Source organism: Morus notabilis, unplaced genomic scaffold (assembly GCF_000414095.1).
Source record: "Morus notabilis unplaced genomic scaffold, ASM41409v2 Scaffold1604, whole genome shotgun sequence".
Taxonomy (NCBI): Eukaryota; Viridiplantae; Streptophyta; class Magnoliopsida; order Rosales; family Moraceae; genus Morus; species Morus notabilis.
Window position 1 is genome coordinate 241,247 of NW_010361498.1, and position 18,438 is coordinate 259,684.

At 37.3% G+C, this 18,438-nt stretch overlaps 2 protein-coding genes across 3 annotated transcripts; one reads left to right on the top strand and one right to left on the bottom strand.

The window, feature by feature from the left end:
- Positions 1–572: 572 nt before the first annotated feature.
- LOC21392706 (bifunctional aspartokinase/homoserine dehydrogenase 1) lies at positions 573–8,360 on the top strand. 2 transcript variants are annotated; one of them, XM_024166614.1, is made up of 13 exons: positions 573–743; positions 1,082–1,132; positions 1,688–1,838; positions 1,933–2,004; positions 2,111–2,226; positions 2,533–2,586; positions 3,583–3,670; positions 3,811–3,903; positions 4,792–4,832; positions 5,747–5,800; positions 6,035–6,198; positions 6,626–6,695; positions 7,771–8,360. In XM_024166614.1, exons 1-13 carry the CDS (start codon positions 648–650, stop codon positions 7,894–7,896), a joined length of 1,176 nt encoding a protein of 391 aa, XP_024022382.1. In that variant the 5' UTR covers positions 573–647; the 3' UTR covers positions 7,897–8,360. The 2 variants fall into 2 exon arrangements, with proteins under 2 accessions (XP_024022382.1, XP_010097936.1); XM_010099634.2 differs by lacking the exon at positions 1,082–1,132.
- A 2,758-nt stretch (positions 8,361–11,118) lies between these two features.
- On the bottom strand, positions 11,119–12,651 carry LOC112091881. Its single transcript, XM_024166594.1, has 2 exons — positions 12,295–12,651; positions 11,119–12,183 (listed from the first exon to the last, which is right to left on the bottom strand). The coding sequence occupies exons 1-2, from the start codon at positions 12,649–12,651 to the stop codon at positions 11,119–11,121; spliced, it is 1,422 nt and encodes a 473-aa protein (XP_024022362.1).
- Between the last annotated feature and the right edge of the window lie 5,787 nt (positions 12,652–18,438).

Here is an 18,438-nt window from a genome sequence, read left to right on the forward strand (position 1 = left end):
AAAAAAAATATTGTTCATTAACTTGAATTCGAGTTTATGAACTCGAGTTGAAGAAAAAACTTAAGGTGTGTTTAGTAAGGGGATTCGTACCCTAATTCAAATAATGATTCATGATTTGCTATAGTATTTTCTCTTAAAAACATACACGTAAATAAAGAATGGTTTTAATCTCATGATTCTAATCTACGAACTAAACGTCTTCTTAAACTCAAATTTAATTTTAAACTCAAATTTAAACTCAAATTTTATAAAAAAAATATAAACGTAAATAAAGTAAGAGGATGTTTGGTAGAGGGATTCTTTTCTTGATTCGAATCATGATTCGTGGTTCGCTACAATATTTTCTCTCATAAAAAATTTACGTAAATTGAAAATGGTTTGAATCACATGGTTTAAATCCTCAAACCAAACGTACTCTAATTCAAATAAAATTTTTTTTTTTTTGAGTTTTCTCATAAAAGAACAACTCAAAATTTAAAGCGGTAAAACACCCTTTTAAGTTTTAACAGCTTTTACGAGTGTTATTTTTATAAATAAGCCTTACAACAAATGCACCTCGTCCGTGTATTTTTCTTTTTTTTTTTTTTAAATAAAGCGCACAAGAGGGGAGAGCTGAAGGAGACCGCTGAAGCAGGCATACACTAAAAATGAAGAACATCGCGGTGCTTCTCATGGGTTGCGGAGGAGTTGGGCGTCAGCTCCTCCAACACATTGTGTCTTGCCGATCCCTTCACTCAAAGCACGTAATTCCTCTCAACTCTTTCCATATCTTTGATCAATTTCCCCCCATCTTTTTGTTTCGATAAGAAAAACTTTATATTGAAAAAGATAATCAATACAAAGGAAGAGGACAAGAAGACGTCCTCAAAGCAAAAACGAGAACAAATAACAACAAAAGATAAAAAACAAAACTATTCCCAGAAAACAAAAAACAAGTCACCGAGCGACCTATCAATTTCCCCATCTGGGTTTTCTAGTTTTCTTTTGTTTCTTCACTTTTACTGTAGCTTAACTATAGAGAATTGAATAATCTAGAATTGAGTATCTTCCTATTTAGTTTCTTGAATTTTATTTGTTATAGGGTGGCTGGTTTTGCAAATTTCGGCTTGGTGGTGGGCAATTCCTATGCTATGTGTGTGCCTTGAACTTTTTACTAATGTTTTTAGTTGCTTACTCTCTTCATTTATTGAAAGATGAAGGGAAAAAAAAAAAAACATTCAAGAGCTATGTATAAATAACTTTTGGTTGAGCTTTTGTAGACCGTTAATCAGTGGCGGAGTTAGAATTTTTTTCTTTAATGGGGCACTATGAAAAATTTAGAAATATTACTTTATTCAATAATCTTTCTTAGTTTCTTATGAAAAAAATGGCACAAAACCGAAATTTTAAATTTAAGTGGGGGCATGTAACCTTTCAACCATGTTGGTCCGCCACTGCCTTTAATGGTGCCATTTGAGCAATGGGGTCAATTTTTGTATGGTCTCTATTTTGGTATGCCACGGTGTTAAGCATTCAAGAGTGACATTTGTTACTTAGAAGTTTTGTGGGCAGTTATTGAACTGTAAGGGAATGCTTGTTCTACAATCATTATGGGATTTCATAATCATGTTGTTAAGCATTCTAGAGCTGTATATCTATGCAACACATGGAAACAGTGTTGGTTCAATGCTTTACGTTTGATTGGCAGGGAATCCGCTTGAGAGTTGTGGGAGTATGTGATAGTAAATACTTAGTTGTTGCCCCGGACGTGTTCAGCATGGAGTTAAGTGATAAACTTTTGTTGGAAGTTTGTCGGGTCAAGTCCGATTCTTCATCCCTGTTGACTCTAAGCAGTTCTGGTACTTCCATGTGTCGTTGTTTTCTCGATAAGGAAAAGTAGCATATTTTGTTTGCTGAATATGATGGTTGTTTCTTCTGCAATTTTCAATGAAGGTGAATGTCAAGTATTCACGGATTCTGAATTAACAAAGAAAATAGTAGACGCTACTGCTCTCTTGGGTACAGGTATATGGCTTCTACGACCCTGTGTTACATTTTCGAACTTTGATCCTTTAATGGTTCACGCCCTTAATTCCAACTTCTGATATCTTTCAGTTGTTCCCTGCAATAGGCTTGGCTCTAGTGGATTGCTCTGCGAGTTCTGAGACTATTGGAGTGCTTAATCGAGCTGTGGATTTGGGCTGTTGCGCTGTCCTGGCAAATAAGAAGCCTGTTACTTCTAAAATGGTAATGAACTGATTTAGGTAGTTGCAATAATTTGTAATAGAAGCAAATATTGTGTCTACATGTGATGCATGGGACATTAAGACATGTTCACTATTGCGTGGTCTCTTCATATACCTATCAGATTTAATGCTGCAGATCGATAAAGACGTTACAATGTAATTATTTTACCATGTACATCTTCATTTTGTTTTCACGTTTGCTAGTGTTCCTTGTTCACCATCCAACATTAATAAATGTTTTTCTCTCCTTCTCTAGTTTAACTAAAACATAAAAAATCTCAGAAAAACTTGCTTCTATGGTCGACAGGAGGATTACGACAAGCTTGTCTCACACCCTCGTCGTATTCGGTATGAATCAACAGTAAGTGACTTTCGCTTTAGCTATTCTAGAAAAGGTATTACTTTTCTATTTGAAAGGTGGTTTATTTGGTTCTCCGGTATCATGGACACGTGTTAAAAAAGATGATGAATTTTTATGAAAGTGCATTATCTGAGCAAGTATTTACTGCTACGGTTCTATTTCATGTACTTTATGGCGAGTTTCTATATATGACGTGTTGCAAAAGAGAAGATCTTAGCTTGTTTGTCTGAATTGGTGATATGATTGGAGGAGGTGGGTTTTTCATGGATGATCCCTTGGCTGCATTACTCTTGTTGTTGGGGAGGTTTAATATATATATTTTAATTACAATTTTATTTAAATATTATTTAAATATTTTTTTATTTAAATATTTTTTAATTATAATTTTATTTAAATATATATTTTTCTATTCAACCCAGGATCGAACCCACACTCCTAAACTCAAGTCCCCACCCCACCCTGACCATGCTGTTCTAGGTCACTGGCAGTTTTTATTTCTTTCGCAATCGCAAGAAAGGGAAAGTTTTTGTGAAGGTGCGTGATGTTGCCCTTGTTTTCACTTCTTTGGCCAGAAAGATTGAAGGCCGGTTTCAAGATGTTGTCTCTTTGGGATAGAATCAAATATTTGGCGTTACTATTTACATGAGAGAAATTTTAGGAAATGCCTTCTTTTAATCAAATTACCCTTGGAAGGTGTGATATAGCCGTGTTTTGGGTATTGGATTCAAGCACAGGTTGCTAGGGCTTTCCTTTGCTGGTTTGTTTTGTACATGGTTTTCACTTTCATGTTGTAGCGTAGGAGGATCTCTCACATTCTTTTGTTGATGCCCTCGATTTGTTTTCTCATAAATGTCTTATTCTTATACTAACAAAGAATCCGTTGTATGCATTGCAGATGGGAAAATAGATTTGATCTGTTTCCTTTAGCAAGCAGATGCATGTCATAAAATGGCCTTATAATTTGTGCTCAAATCTTTTTTCCCTTTAAATTGGTAGGTTGGTGCAGGGCTTCCCGTCATTGCATCCTTAAACCGCATACTTTCATCTGGAGATCCCGTTTATCGTATTATTGGGAGTTTGAGTGGTATGAGGACCTTTTCAGTCGTTTAGTCTAATATTTTCCGATCATTTATTTATGGGCCTTACTTGAAATTTTGTACAGGTCACCAATTTACATATATGAAAATTCTGGCTTTTAACAAAATTTTCTCTCATATGTGGTAGGCACATTGGGATATGTAATGACTGAGGTTGAAGATGGAAAGCCGTTTAGCCAAGTTGTTAAATCTGCTAAAAGTATGGGCTACACAGAACCAGGTATTGTCACAATTTTTAGCTTGTATAAGTTCCTAAATTCAAATTGCACATTTGCATTGCCTATTTCAATTAACGTTTCTTTGCTCTTAATCAATAATTGAGGATTCCTAGCTTAGAACGATCTTATTTTTCACTGTTGTTTATGTTTTACATACCATATAAAAAAAAACAATAGTAATGAAAATGCTTGCCAAGATTGAATCTCAATGCATAGTTAGCGATCGTGTGTTCAAAATTTAATAGGAGGTGGACAGCGCTGTATAACAGAGTCCACATTTGGGGTTTGGAGGTGTTCTTGTCAGGTTGTTAGAATGGGGTATTGATTGTTTATGGAGATGTGTGAGTTTTCGAGGTTGCAGAGCACGATTGCTTAAGCCTAGTTAAAGTTTTAGGTTCTGGAGTAAGTAAAACGAAGTTTTGCATTTAGAAGAGAGAGAAGTAGTTATCTCTTAGCCTAGTTAGTAGTTTAAGTCATAGAAGGAGCAGAAGGGAAAAAATGACTTATTGAGAAAATAAAATTTTATCTTTCAAATCTTGAAGCCAATAAAAAAACTGTTCGCTGGAAGCTGTAATGGATTACAAATATTTTCCCAGTACTCTCAAATTGTGCTTCCTTGATGTGCCAAAACGTACAACTGTACAAGCATACATTTGAAAATTGAAAGCACTCATCCATACATTTATTTCAAATATAGAAAGAAGAATTTAATTGAGTTAATATATTTAGTCCTTGTAATTGAATTAGAAATTATTTATTATTTATTTGGGAAAGTACCAATCAGGAAGTTAGACTTTCAAATTATTTTCTTGTTTTTAGAGAAGAAATGGGTTTAGCAATTTATTATCAACTCCGCGTTGTTTGATTTCCGCTTGATGTAATTATCGCAGATCCACGTGACGACCTCAGTGGGATGGATGTTGCAAGAAAGGTTTGAGTTTGATTGACTTCATAAGATTTATTGTCTTATTAACTTCTTTAAGTATCATTCCTTGTACCTGACTGTGATAAAATCATAACTAATATGTGTTTATGCAAGTCAATGCATGGTGGTAGACAAGTCAAGATTGTTTTCATTGTCATTAACTACTCTTCAAGCATAGTTAATTAGTTGAAATTCCTGAATTAAACCACATTTAAGCTGTTGCAATCAGAAAAAAATATGCACGATTTTAGCCAACACTAGGCAAGATATAGTCCTCTTCTGTCCTTGTGTTTGGTGCGTTTCCAGTATACCTTTTCCGTGGCCCTTTTTTCTACATGTGCTGCATTCAACTCTATTCTCTCTCTCCTCCTCCTCCGCCTCCTCCTCCTCCTCCTTCTTCCTCTTCTTCTTCTTCTTCTTCTTCTTCTCCTTCTTTTCCCTTTCCTTTCAGAATCGATTCATCAATGAAAGGATGTTTCTTAATAAAAAATGTATCGAACTCTTACTCCTTTGTCCAAATGCCAGCTTTCTTTTGTTTTTTGTTTGTCAATTTTGTCAAAAAGCAGCAATTCTGTAAAAAGATGGTATACAAGAGGATAATTTGTAAAGACTAAGAAGCTTAGGATTGAAAATACCTAATTTCAATTGTGTTCTTTAAAAGATAATTTCTTGTCTTTGTTTGGTAGTCAGTCTTTTAGTTTTTCATTTTTCCCCCTAAAACCTTAGAGTTGCTGATCTTTCCTGCCATATACCCAACATGGAATAAATTAGCACATATGGTTTTGGTGATTTCCTATAAACTTAAGAAGTTCGTTCATATGTTTTCATATGAAACATTGAAACATACTTTTTAGTTGATACTTGCTAATAAAATTTTCTCCTGTATTTTCTTAAATATTTCTCTTGTTTATTTTAAACAGGCTTTGATACTTGCCCGACTTCTTGGCTCGCGCGCGAACATGGACAGCATTAAGGTAAATAGTTCATTTCCTTCATATTTTTCTTTTTAATTTTTTATAAAACTGGGGTGTTTGTTTCACAACTCAAGTTCATAACTTGAGTTGTGTTTGTGAGAGAAAAATGCTGTAGTAAAAAAGTAAAATTTGAATTTGTGTGAGAGAAAACATTGTAGCAATAGAACTTGAGTTGTGAAAAAATCTAGATTTTTTTTCCGCGTGTATAAATGATAGTTTTTCTCTTCCTTCTAGATTGAAAGCTTGTATCCTGAAGAAATGGGACCCGATGTAATGTCTGTTGAAGAATTTCTCGACAAAGGGGTTTTATTGCTTGATAAAGATATTCAAGAAAGAGTTCACAAGGCTTCCTTGAATGGAAATGTTCTGCGTTACGTCTGTGTGATTGAGGGGTCAAGGTGATCTTTCTGTATAACTTTTACTTAAGAGAATAGATAGATATGAACAGACTTGTTCATTTTCTATTTTCTGTTTTAACATGCTATGTGCTGAATCATTCAATGATCTACTTTTACTAATCAGTAATTCATACAAGGATCCGTGATCTTTGATTTTTTAGGTAGATAACAGTTTGTCTTATTTAACGTCTGAAACTTCTGTTGATATTGAGGCTTCAATATTTATCCATCAAAGAAGGGGGCACAGGTTAAAAAAACTTGAAATGGTTATGGAACTGTGACCAATCGATATATAATGCAACTGAAGTGTCTTTATGTGTCAACATTGTAAAAGACTGGTTTGGTAATAGTTTCAAGTAATGAAGTGATGCTCCTTTAACACGTAATAACCGATCTTTTCTTTGTTATTATTGTGTATTTTTATTAGGTGTGAAGTTGGCATTCAAGAGCTTCCAAAGAACTCTCCTTTAGGAAGACTTAAAGGAAGTGACAATGTGGTAAGCTTTTCATTCCTTTTATCTCAGCTGATTAAGTAAATTCACATATTACAACAGGCAAACAAAAGTACTTCTCGAACTTTTCATCTGAAAGTGTATTTCCCTTTTTTTTTTCTGCTGAAGAGGAACATGTCTTTCTTAGTTCATTGTAACAAATTTATCAGGGGATGAAAGACCAAGTGATTTGGCTGATTAGGGAGCAAAGCTTACATAGTTCTTTTTACTGAACGTGTGATAAATTTGAAATTTCATTATCTCATACTGGATTTTGTAAGATTACTAGAAAAATACCCCTCGACTGAATCTAATAACGTGGTTACCCTCCTTTAAATGTGAAATCATTATGTCGGTTAGCTTCTGTTGGTTAAACTCAGGATAGTACTCGCTTTTTCCTTTTAATGGGAAGTTTTCAAGAATGCCAATAAAAAGCTAACACTATTTTTATTCATGCCATCAATTTTAAAATTTTCATTTATGCCATCAATATTCTGGCGGATATCTTTCATACTCTACTAGAATAGATTTTTTTTTTTTGGCAGCATATTTGTTGTATTCTACTATAATATGTTTCATATTCTACCATAATATTTTTTAATGGCATAAATAATAGGATAATGAAAAACAATGGTTATTCTTGTAATGCTCTCTTTAATTCTTTGACTTCCCAAATTATTGTTGAATATCTGTCTAATTTTTAGGTCATTAAATTGACGTTTAACCTTTCAAAAGGGAAATTACACAATTTCTCCCTGATACCTGATTCCTTAAACTGCATATGAAGCTTGATCATTTTCTATGGGGCAAATTGTGATGATTGTCCACGTTAGACATTTCTTTTAAAAAAAATATTGGTAATTTTATTTCTAAGCCCGTAAGTCAGTAAAAAGCTGGGACAAATCAATCATTTACTTGATTTGTTAAGAGCTTTATAAAAAGTGAATTGATCAATGATTTACTCTACAATAAATCAAATGAACAAAAATTACATGTTTTTTTTTTAAAAGTGGTCCAAATTTTAGTCCGTTTATGTTCATACCCCTTGCTGATACTGTACAATCATGTAACAATGCAACAGTTGGAGATATACAGCCGCTGCTATAAGGAAAAACCGCTGGTTATCCAAGGTGCCGGAGCAGGGAGCGACACTACAGCAGCTGGTGTCCTTGCTGATATCCTTGATCTTCAGGATTTGTTTCCTTGAAAGTATTTTTCTCTATAGGTCATCAGTTGAAGAAAACCACATTCCCAGTTTCAACACCCAGTTTCCACAGGTAGTCAGGTACTGGTAAAACTCTCAAGAGTTCATCGATTTCTAGTAGAGTTCACCATGCCAGGCTATAAATCTAATACTTGTGAGGAGGTGGTCCCTTTAGAAGTTAGTGAGGAACATGAAAATTTTGGTTATTTTGTTAGAGATGTCTTTGCTTCCGCTGAAGGAGATTGGAGTAATGGGTCGGGGTGTGGAGGAAACAATTTAAAAATATGATTTACATTCTTGATCTTCAAACTGCCATGTTTTCTTAAGCAGTCAGTGATTTATTTTTATTTTATCTTTTGTTCCAAGTAGAATGGCAATTACTTGTGTCTGTTTATGTAGTTTAATATTTCTGCAGTTAAGCAAGTCCAATGTGCAAACTGGATTTGCACATTTTTTCTTGGGTTTAATTTGAGAGTTTGGATATGGATTTGTGTTTTGTACGTGCCTTGCGTGAAGCTTAGCCATTTCTAATATAACAACGCTAAGAAGAAATTTTAAGATGTTTACTTTAGTTCAGCATCAGCATGTTTTTTTTTTTTTTTTTTTTTTTTTTTTATTATAAAACACGGGATTGAACCCGCAACTTCCCGCCTAAACCCCACCCCACAAACCCCTCCCGTGCCACTAGACCAAGAGGTTTTAGGCAATTCAGCATTAGCATGTCGTAATAAAGACCCAAAAATATTGTGTTACCGGTGTATTAAGGAAAAGAAAATTCTACTGTAGAGTAATGTTGTTTTGCCCTATTTGGTAGAGCAAGTTTTTTTACTTGTTTGATTAAATTTTAATGGGCTAATCATTTATGTGGGAACATTTCTATCATAGCATCTATTATTTTTAACATAAATACTCATGGATCATGTTAAATTTAATCAGATGACTGATAAAATTTTCTCCGCTGGTAGGATAAAGGAACATGTCTTATCATGAAATTTTCCCGAGAAAAATGGTGGTAGAGATTTAACAATGCCGTGTCCTTGCCTGCACTGCAAGACATGGTCTAGACTCGTTATGTTTTTTTTTTTTTCCTTTTATAAGGAATAGTATGTTAAAAAGTAATTATATTAAATATATAATATTTAAGGATACTGCTAGGGACAATATTTAATGCAAAAACTAAAGACTCTAAGTCTTCTGTAATGGTGCTGGATAAGTAAAGTTAGTAATATTTGTACCCCAAAGCTAGGGATGGTTAAAAAATCTCGTGCCCTTTTGATTCATAAATTTGAATAAGAAATTGAAGAGAATTTTAAATTTTTGCAAAAAAAAATCATTGTACCAGAAATGTTTGAATATCAATTTGAGATGGAAGGTGGGAAGAAGCAGTTGCGTCCTGCCCCCTGGTTTCTTACACGGCATACGAAATAAATTAAGATCTCATTTATTTTATCGATTTAAATTTTTAATTTTAAATTTTTACAATAAAAAATTTTTAAAAAATATTATATTTAATTTTTTTGTTATAATTAAAATTTTTTAAAAAATATTACATTTCAGTTTAAATTAAAAATTTAAATTTATGAGTGAACGGCTTTCGAGTCAATGTGATTTATAATGATACGTACGATAATAAACAGCTGTACTAAGTTTTAAGTCAAGACAGTTGCACCAAATTTTTTTTTCTAATGAGAACAGTTCATATTCGGCCCAGGTCATAATGGTGCGACTGTCATTTTTAAGTACGTAACTCTATTTAGTAATTAGTTTGTCTTTCATTAGTTGACAACGTGTAACCTTTGGCTAGCGTTTAGTTGTGTGATTTGATTATACTATTACTGTTAGTTAGTACTGTCTTTGATGAGTTTAAGGCATATTTCATTTTGTTGATTGAAGTTTAAAATTTGAGTTTTATTATAGTAAAAAATTTTAATAAATAATTATATTTAATTTTTTATTACAATAAAAAATTCTCATATAAAGTTATATCTCAACTCGAATCAGTCAATTAAACGAACTTAAATATAAATGGTAAATGATCTAATTAAGCTTATATAATACAAAATCCGTTTAAAAGTCTAAAAACACTACAACAAACTTAAAGAAAATATACTATTCCGAAGGGAGAGCGTTAAAAAAAAAAAAAAAAAAAGGCAGGTGATTTCGTGGCAATATGGACCACATGAATCTCTTTATCTCCATCTCCAGGAGTGCCTCTAAACCACGGCCATCTCTATATTTTGTAGGCCTTAGACAAAAACTTTTTCGGGACCTTTTTTTTTAAAAAAAAAATCACACTAAAAATTGAAAAAAAAAAATCTAAACATTCGTGTATTCTATTAGAATCTTGGTTGAGTCACACATTGTTAAAGTATAAGCTTAACACGTGGGTTTATAATTATTTAGGCACTCTCTCTCTACAAGCTAGTTTTTAGAGATGAGTTTTATCCAAGAGTTATAACAATTAGTATCAGAGCATGCCTTACCTTAGACACACGTTGTGAAAAGGATGATCTAAACAGGTCAGAGTGGGCCATCGAAAATAGGCCGCCTTAATTGAATGGAGTGTTATTTAAAGTATTTCATAATGGTTGACGGTGAAATTTCGTCAACAGGATTACGCCAGGTCACCTCTTAGTATCCCGTTGGGTTATCGGCCTAATAATCGTTATATGCTCGAAATTACGCTATGAAATGTTTGTTGTAGTTTTGAAAGCATGAGAATAATGCTTGAATGAAAGGACACACGAAATTTATAGTGGTTCACTCTGTTAATGAAGAGCTACATCTACTGTATTTCTACATATATTTGTGCTATTCTTTTGATTACATATATGAGGAAGCGAATCCTTTTTTCGGGGCTTTGTCCCCCCATTTATAGTCCAAAAATTACTTCATGGGCGGTTTTCCTCTGTAGGCCCACCACTCGAGTGCCTACTACCCTATGGGCCCAGACCCATAGTCGATGAAAGGCAGAGGGAAGTGGTCCTTTCTGGTTGCTTTGTTCAGTTTCCTGTAGTCCATACATACCCTCCAACCAGTAACTGTTCTTGTAGGAATCAACTCGTTATTGTCATTTGGAACCACGGTGACTCCACCTTTCTTGGGTACGCATTGAACTGGGCTGACCCAAGAGCTGTCTGAAATAGGGTAAATTATCCCTGCATCAAGCCATTTAATTACCTATTTCTTCACTACCTCCTTCATGATCGGATTCAACCTTCTCTGCTACTCTACTGAATTGCTGCAGCATTCCTGTAGCAAAATTTTATGCATGCAGATTGATGGGCTGATTCCTTTTATATCAGCGATGGTCCACCCAATTGCACGTTTGAACTTTTTTAACACCTCCAGTAGTTGTATTTCTTGCATGTCATTTAATCCAGAGGCAATAATTACAGGAAGAGTATCGGAATCACCCAAATAAGCGTACCTCAAGTGTGCCGGTAAGGGTCTTAGTTCCAAAATGGGGGGCTCTTCCACTGAGGGCTTATGCTGCCTTAAAGGCTTTGTTGACAAGTCCAACGACTCGAAATGCCTCCTAGACTTTGTTGCTGCATGCCTACCCTCCAACCATGATACTTGTTTATCATTGTTGTCCTCATTAATCTCTGAATCAATCACGTCCTCCTCTGTCATCAATTTCTCAGCACATGTCTTTTCAAACTCTGCTGCCACTAATGAATCCAAAATGTTCATTGCTGAACATTCCTCCACCTCATCAGTGAAACGCATCGCTTTGAACACATTGAAAGCGACTTGTTGATCGTGGACCCTCATTGTCAACTCTCCTTTTTGAACATCTATCAACGTCCTGCCTGTAGCTAAGAAGGGTCTCCCCAAGATAATCGGTACCTCCTTATCCGCTTCATAGTCCAACACGATGAAGTCGGCTGGAAATATAAATTTGTCCACCCGTACTAGGACGTCCTCTATTTTTCCCTCTGGGTGAGCATAAGACCTGTCGGCTAGCTGCAATGTAACAGTGGTGGGTCTCGCTTCACCTATTCCCAGCTTTCTGAAAATGGACATTGGCATTAGATTAATGCTCGCCCCCAAGTCACACAAAGCTTTTCCGATGTATTGATCTCCAATGGAGCACGGTATGGTGAAGCTACCAGGATCCTTCAACTTGGGTGGCAGCCGATTCTTCAAGATTGCACTGCATTCTTCGGTTAGTGCCACCGTCTCAAATTCACCTAGCCTTCGTTTCTTTGAGAGGATAACCTTCATGAACTTAACATAACTCGGCATTTGCTCCAATGCCTCCACGAGTGGAATGTTGATATGAAGCTGTTTCAGCACGTCAAGGAATCTCCTGAATTGCTTATCTTGCTTTTGATTCTGAAATCTCTATGGAAATGGGGGTGGAGGTCTCTCTGGTTTATTTTGCTTCAGCTTTACTGTAGCATCCTGGTCGATCACATCCTGTTCTGATTCAGCTGGTGGTTGCTGGACTTCCTGGGTTTGGATCGAAGAGTGCTCTGTTGCTGCAGTCTGTCGAGTTGGTTGTTCAATTTCTCTACCATTCCGAAGTGTGATAGCTTTGCAATGCTCCTTACACTGTTCCTTACCATCTCTTCTTGGGTTTTCCGTATCGCTCGGAAGCGATCCTTGGGGTCTATTACTGAGAACATTAGCCAACTGCCCCACTTGATTTTCCAAGGTCCTCAACGATGCAGCTTGACTCTGGAGGAGAGCTGCTTGACCCTGAATGAGCGAGTCATTCCTTGCCATGTACTCTTTAAGTAATGCCTCCATAGGGGTTGATGACGCTTGATGTGGCTGCCTGGGTTAAACCCAAGAGAGAGATTGAGGACATTCCTTCACCTGTTAGAGAGGCACAACAAGCCCATTCCCTTGCTGTGTCTTTGCAATCAGATAACAATGTATTTCAACCTGTACTTAGTGCTTGAAACATACACAAATATATAATTTGAGAAAAGAACTTAAATCCGTTGATAATTCGCTCTCCAATCCTTTACACATTTATTTGCCGGATTAACTTTACGCATCATGAAACAAAAAACAAAAAAAAACAGTTAAATGATGTATCATCAAATAACCAAATACTAATTCGCGGTAAAAAAAAACTGAGAAGAAAACAACAATTTCAATTTTACAGAATTTGCAAAATTTTGATATATACATGTGTGTGTGTGTGTGTGTGTGTGTGTGTGTGTTTGTATGTGATTTGAAAACAGAATGTGTGTGTGTTTGTGTGTGATTTGAAAACAGAAGAAAACTTTTCCATCTGATTGCACAAAGACGTGGTCAATTTTCTACAATGATCTAGTTCGTTTATAACATTTGTAGTTCTAAACGAACACGTATTTAAATTGAGGTTCAAACTTCACAAAATCTCACATCAAATTTAAACTCAAAAGGTTCAATATAAACTCCCTGCTAAAAGAAACTTAAATGCTAAAATGGTCACTTTATTAATTGCAATCCGGCATTTTTTGCAATAGTTTTGCCCTCTGTGGCAAAAGTCGATCCACGGCGTGTTTCACTGGCAGGCTGCATAATTATCCCTGTAGCTATCAGTACTTACAAAATGTGTGTGCCTGTGTTTCTCCTACTCATTTTCCTTGCGGTCTTTTTGCTTTCTTATTTTCTCTTTACATGTGACTGTGATACATTGCCTACCATTAATGAATTTACGCAGTTTCTAATTTTCATTGTAGTATAGATCAATCACTAGATTTCCATCAGTCATCTGATTTGCTTCGTCATTAATTGCAGAAACAGGGCACCACTGCTACAGCTTCCATTAACGTGTCCAACCTTATAACAAAAGTGACAATGCAATACAAAACGAAAATGAAGTTGTACATGAACATTTGCCCAAAAGTCAAGAGACGAACTGCCACTAAATCTTGAGAATTTATGAGAGACTTGGATTCAAAAATCTTTTATTTTTTTAGAATCTTGGGTTATGAAATGTCATATCAAGGATTTAAATACTTTTTACCTTTTGTAAAATAAACACGGGTTTAAACTTGAATTTAAGTTCAAACTCTTTGAACCTTCAAACTAAACGTCACTGTTTGCCAAAAACTCTATGCATAAAATGACTCCACGCAAGCGCACGTAATCGAACAAGTAATATAGTAATGAGTAAAGTATCGTCTCCACAGGGACTGAGTTAATGAGGAATTCTATTACAAAAACCAGTTTTATCAATATGATTGAGAATAGTTTGAATGCCAAATTGATATTAATTAAGTGAAAAGAATGTATAAGGCCAAAGGCTGTAATTTAAATGCAGACAAGAGGTAAAAGTCAACAATATCTGAGCTTAGAGCTGTGATTTAATGATGGATGAAGGCTAGGATTACTGATTTTCCCTCGGTTGCAACTCTGACCACGATTTGCTATACGATTGCTGTAGCAAAGTTCATCTAGTCAACCTAAAATTCTACATAATCATCTTCCGACAGATTTATGCTTGTAATTCCTTAAACCAAACCAACATATTCCTATGTGTTTTAGTTTACAAACCTGACGTTAACATCAATTTTAATGGGTTGTACGAGATAATAGTATATTCCTATACTATCTCTTACATTATCCAAGCTAGATCTAACTTAACCAACCTTTCCAGAATTAGCTTAAGTTTGTGTTTTCTTACTAAATGATGGCCTGTCACTTAATAGAAAGTAAACAATAAATATGCTTGAATAAACCAGATGAAAATTACATTATCAATCAAAATAGCAAATAGATCTTCATTGCAATTTTGGTTCCATCAATAATCCTAGCTAAGGAATTTAGCTCATGTTTAGTTCAACAAAATCAGAATTAATAACAAATAACAGATCCATAAGGTCTCGGAAAGTAAATACAGAGAGAAGGAGAAAACAGCTAAGCTAAAAGCTGAGGTCAAAAACTCCTGTGTATCCGTGCTGTACTCTTCTTTTCTCCAGCTCCAGCGTCCAAAATCTCCTGTACTCTCTTCTGTCTCTGTTTCCAGCTCCTCTAGGAATTCTGTGCGCCTCTACTAATTTTTCTCTTCTTTTCTGGCTGGTTGTACTATACTCTTCTTTTCCTTTATATACTAGGGCATGTTGAGGTGCCCTAGTGACAAGTGTATGCATGAGAGTCATGATTGATGGTCCCCCCTCCTGGTGCTCTTACAGCTGTCCCATCAGTGCTTGGACCATTACCAGTGCTAAAAGACAAACTGCGCCAGCTTGCTAATTTTTGGCTGCTCCTGCTTTTGCTGCGACTTTGTTGCAGCAATGCTATGGCATTGGGGGCATTTCAACATTTGTGTTTTCCACCGTGCTTTTCTCACCAAAAGCCTACGTCAGCACCTCCTGTGGACAGCACGCACTAAGTTCCCAGGGTCAATGCAATGAGTTGAATTGAGGAATAACTTCAAAATATAGCAAGATTTCCCATAAATAACAACTTTCTGCCACACGGAAAAAGATTAATAAATGCTATTCAAAATACTAACACAAAGGCATTTTACCCGGAGAATATAAACAAATATTAAGCCTAAAAGTATGCTAAATAACTCTATTTCTGTGAGTTATCAATGGTATGTAGAAGAAAAATTAAAACTGGTACCTTGGAGCCGAAATAGCTCTGTCCAGAAATGACTGGTGAAAGTGAGGTCTCTATCACAAACGATTGACTGGGGCACCCCGTGAAGGCAAAAAATCTGTTCGAAGAACAGTTGGGCCACTGTCTCGGCTTTATACGGATGAGTCAAAGGCAGAAAATGGCCATACTTAGATAGTCTATCCACTACCACCAATAAAACGGTTTTTCTTTGAAATTTTGGGAGCCCCTCCACAAAGTCCATTGAGATGTCTGTCCACACACGGGTTGGAATAGGTAAAGGCTGTAGTAACCCCCCAGGTGCCTGCTGATCATACTTGTTTTGTTGACAAACATCACATTGACGAATCCACTCTTTTACCTTTGCCTTCATGTGCTTCCAATGGAAACACTCATTGATGCGCAACACTGTCTTATAAAATCCCTCATGTCCAAAATCATGGTACTGCTTAAGGATAATTGGAACAAAATCGGAGTCCTCCGGCAGATATATTCTATCCTTGTAGAACAAAACCCCCCTCTTAACTGCCCAAAACGTTCCCAACTCCACTCGCTCAATCCTCAGCCTCAAGTCCTTAACTTCTGAACTAGTTTCATTGAGCTCCACTACCGAGTTCCACCAATCTGGACTTGGAATCGACAGAGCACACACCCTCGCTGTCTCCCTCTTGCGTGATAACCCGTCCGCGACTAAGTTGTGCTTACCTTGCTTGTAGTCAATGCCAAAATCATATCCCATTAGCTTGATGATCCATCACTGCTGTGTTTCTGTGGTAATCTACTACTCTAGCAGGAACTTGAGGCTCTTGTGATCTGTCCAGACTCTGAAGCGTCACCCCAGCAAGTACGGTCTCCAGTGTTGCACTGACAGGGCCAGAGCCATGAGCTCTTTTTCATATGCGGAGATGAATATGTTTTTTCCCTTGAGTGTAGTGCTAAAGAAGGCAAGGGGTTGCTCATTCTGCATCAGGACAGCCCCCACTCCATATTTGGACGCATCACACTCGACCACAAACTCTTAGTCAAAGTCAGGGAGGGCCAACACGGGTGCCTCAGTCATAGCCCTCTTCAGCCTTTCAAATGCCGCCTCAGCCTCTTCTCCCCAGCTGTAACCCCCTTTCTTGAGTAAATCTGTTAAGGGCCTAGCTATTTGCCCATATCCCGCAATAAATCTGCGGTAATACCCAGTTAACCCTAAGAATCCCCGCAGCTCCTTCACGTTCTTGGGCTGGGTCCATGTTTTCATCGCCTCTATCTTTGTTGGGTCAGCCTTTACTCCCCCCACACAAATAATGTGGCCAAGGTAATGAACTTCACTCCTGGCCAGGGAGCACTTCTCCTTCTTGACAACCAGCTTGTTTTTCTCCAGGATTCTGAAGACCATCTCTAAGTGGTGCCAATGTTTTTCCTTACTCGAGCTATACACCATTATGTCGTCAAAGGACACTAATACGTATTTCCTCAGCACCTTCTTGAACACTTCATTCATGAGGCTTTGGAATGTTGATGGAGCATTGATCAGACCAAACGGCATAACCCTGAATTCATAATGGCCGTGGTGGGTGCGAAAAGCCGTTTTCTCCATATCAGTTTCTACTATTCGGATTTGGTGGTAGCCAGAACACAGGTCTAACTTTGAGAATACCCTTGCCCCATGAAGCTCGTCTAGAAGTTCCTCTATCACGGGAATGGGAAACCTATCCCTCACAGTGATTTTATTCAGCCTCCTATAGTCTACGCAGAACCGCCAGGTTCCATCCTGTTTCTTTACCAACAATACAGGGGATGAATATGGACTCTGACTTTCCTGAATTAATCCCTGTTTGACCATGTCCTCCACCATTCTCTCAATCTCCTGTTTTTGGTAATGAGGATAACGATAAGGCTTAAGGCTCACTGGCCCACTTCCGGGCAGCAAAAGGATTTGGTGGTCATGCCTCCTTTGTAAGGCCAATCCCCTCAGTTCATCGAAAACCGTAGGGTACCTCTCTATCCAAGGCATCCACTCCCCCCATTTGTTTCCACCTTCCCTCGTTCTTCCGTTAGTCTGATGTGTAACAACATCCCTGTCCCCATATCCTTCTTCAAAGCTCTGTTCATCGTCCTCTCCCCTACCTGTTTTGCTTCAGCTTGGCCTAGCCCAACCAACCGGACCTCCTTTCCATCCACTGTAAATCCCATTTCCATACTACCAAAATTCCATACTATCGGCCCTAGAGTTCTCAACCATTGAGCCCCCAAAACAACATCACACCCCCTAGCTCAATTAAGTAAAAATCAATTTGAAATTGAGAGTTTTGCAGTTTAAGCGTCACCTCGCGACACAACCCCGGGCTCCGCAGTTTCTCCCCATTCGCCACCACGACTCGCAACGACGAATTTGCCTCGACGTGAAGTCCGGTCCTGTCCGCCATAGACCTACTGAGGAAGTTGTGGGTCGACCCGGACTCGATGAGGACCGTGATGGGGGTCTTTTCAATCCTGGCGGCGACTCATATGGTTTGCGGGGTGGACATTTCTACTAGGGAATTCAGGAAGATCTCTGGCTTCTCCTCTAGTTCTTCCTCTGAGTCTTCTTCGTCCCTGGTCTTTCGCGGACCCTCTTCCTCTATCTCAATCAAAAATAGCCATTTGCACACATGATTGAAGGTGTAGCGCTCGTCGCAATGGAAGCATAGCCCTTGCTCTTTTCTCTTCTAAATCTCTGCCGGGGTAAATCGCCGGGTTGGAACCTCCGGCTTGGCATGTCCCTTGCTGTCCCCTTCAGAATTCCTGTTGTTCAGGTGGGGGCTATATCTGGTCACTGGATTAGGCTTGTAATCATTAGCCCATTTCTTCCCTTCATGCTGTTTTCCCTCATAAATCCTGGCCAAGGAAATGGCAGACGAGAGCGTAGTTGGATTCTGGGCTCGCACGTCGGCCCGCAAATGATCCTTAAGCCTACTGAGGAAACATGCGGTTTCCTGTTTGTCTATC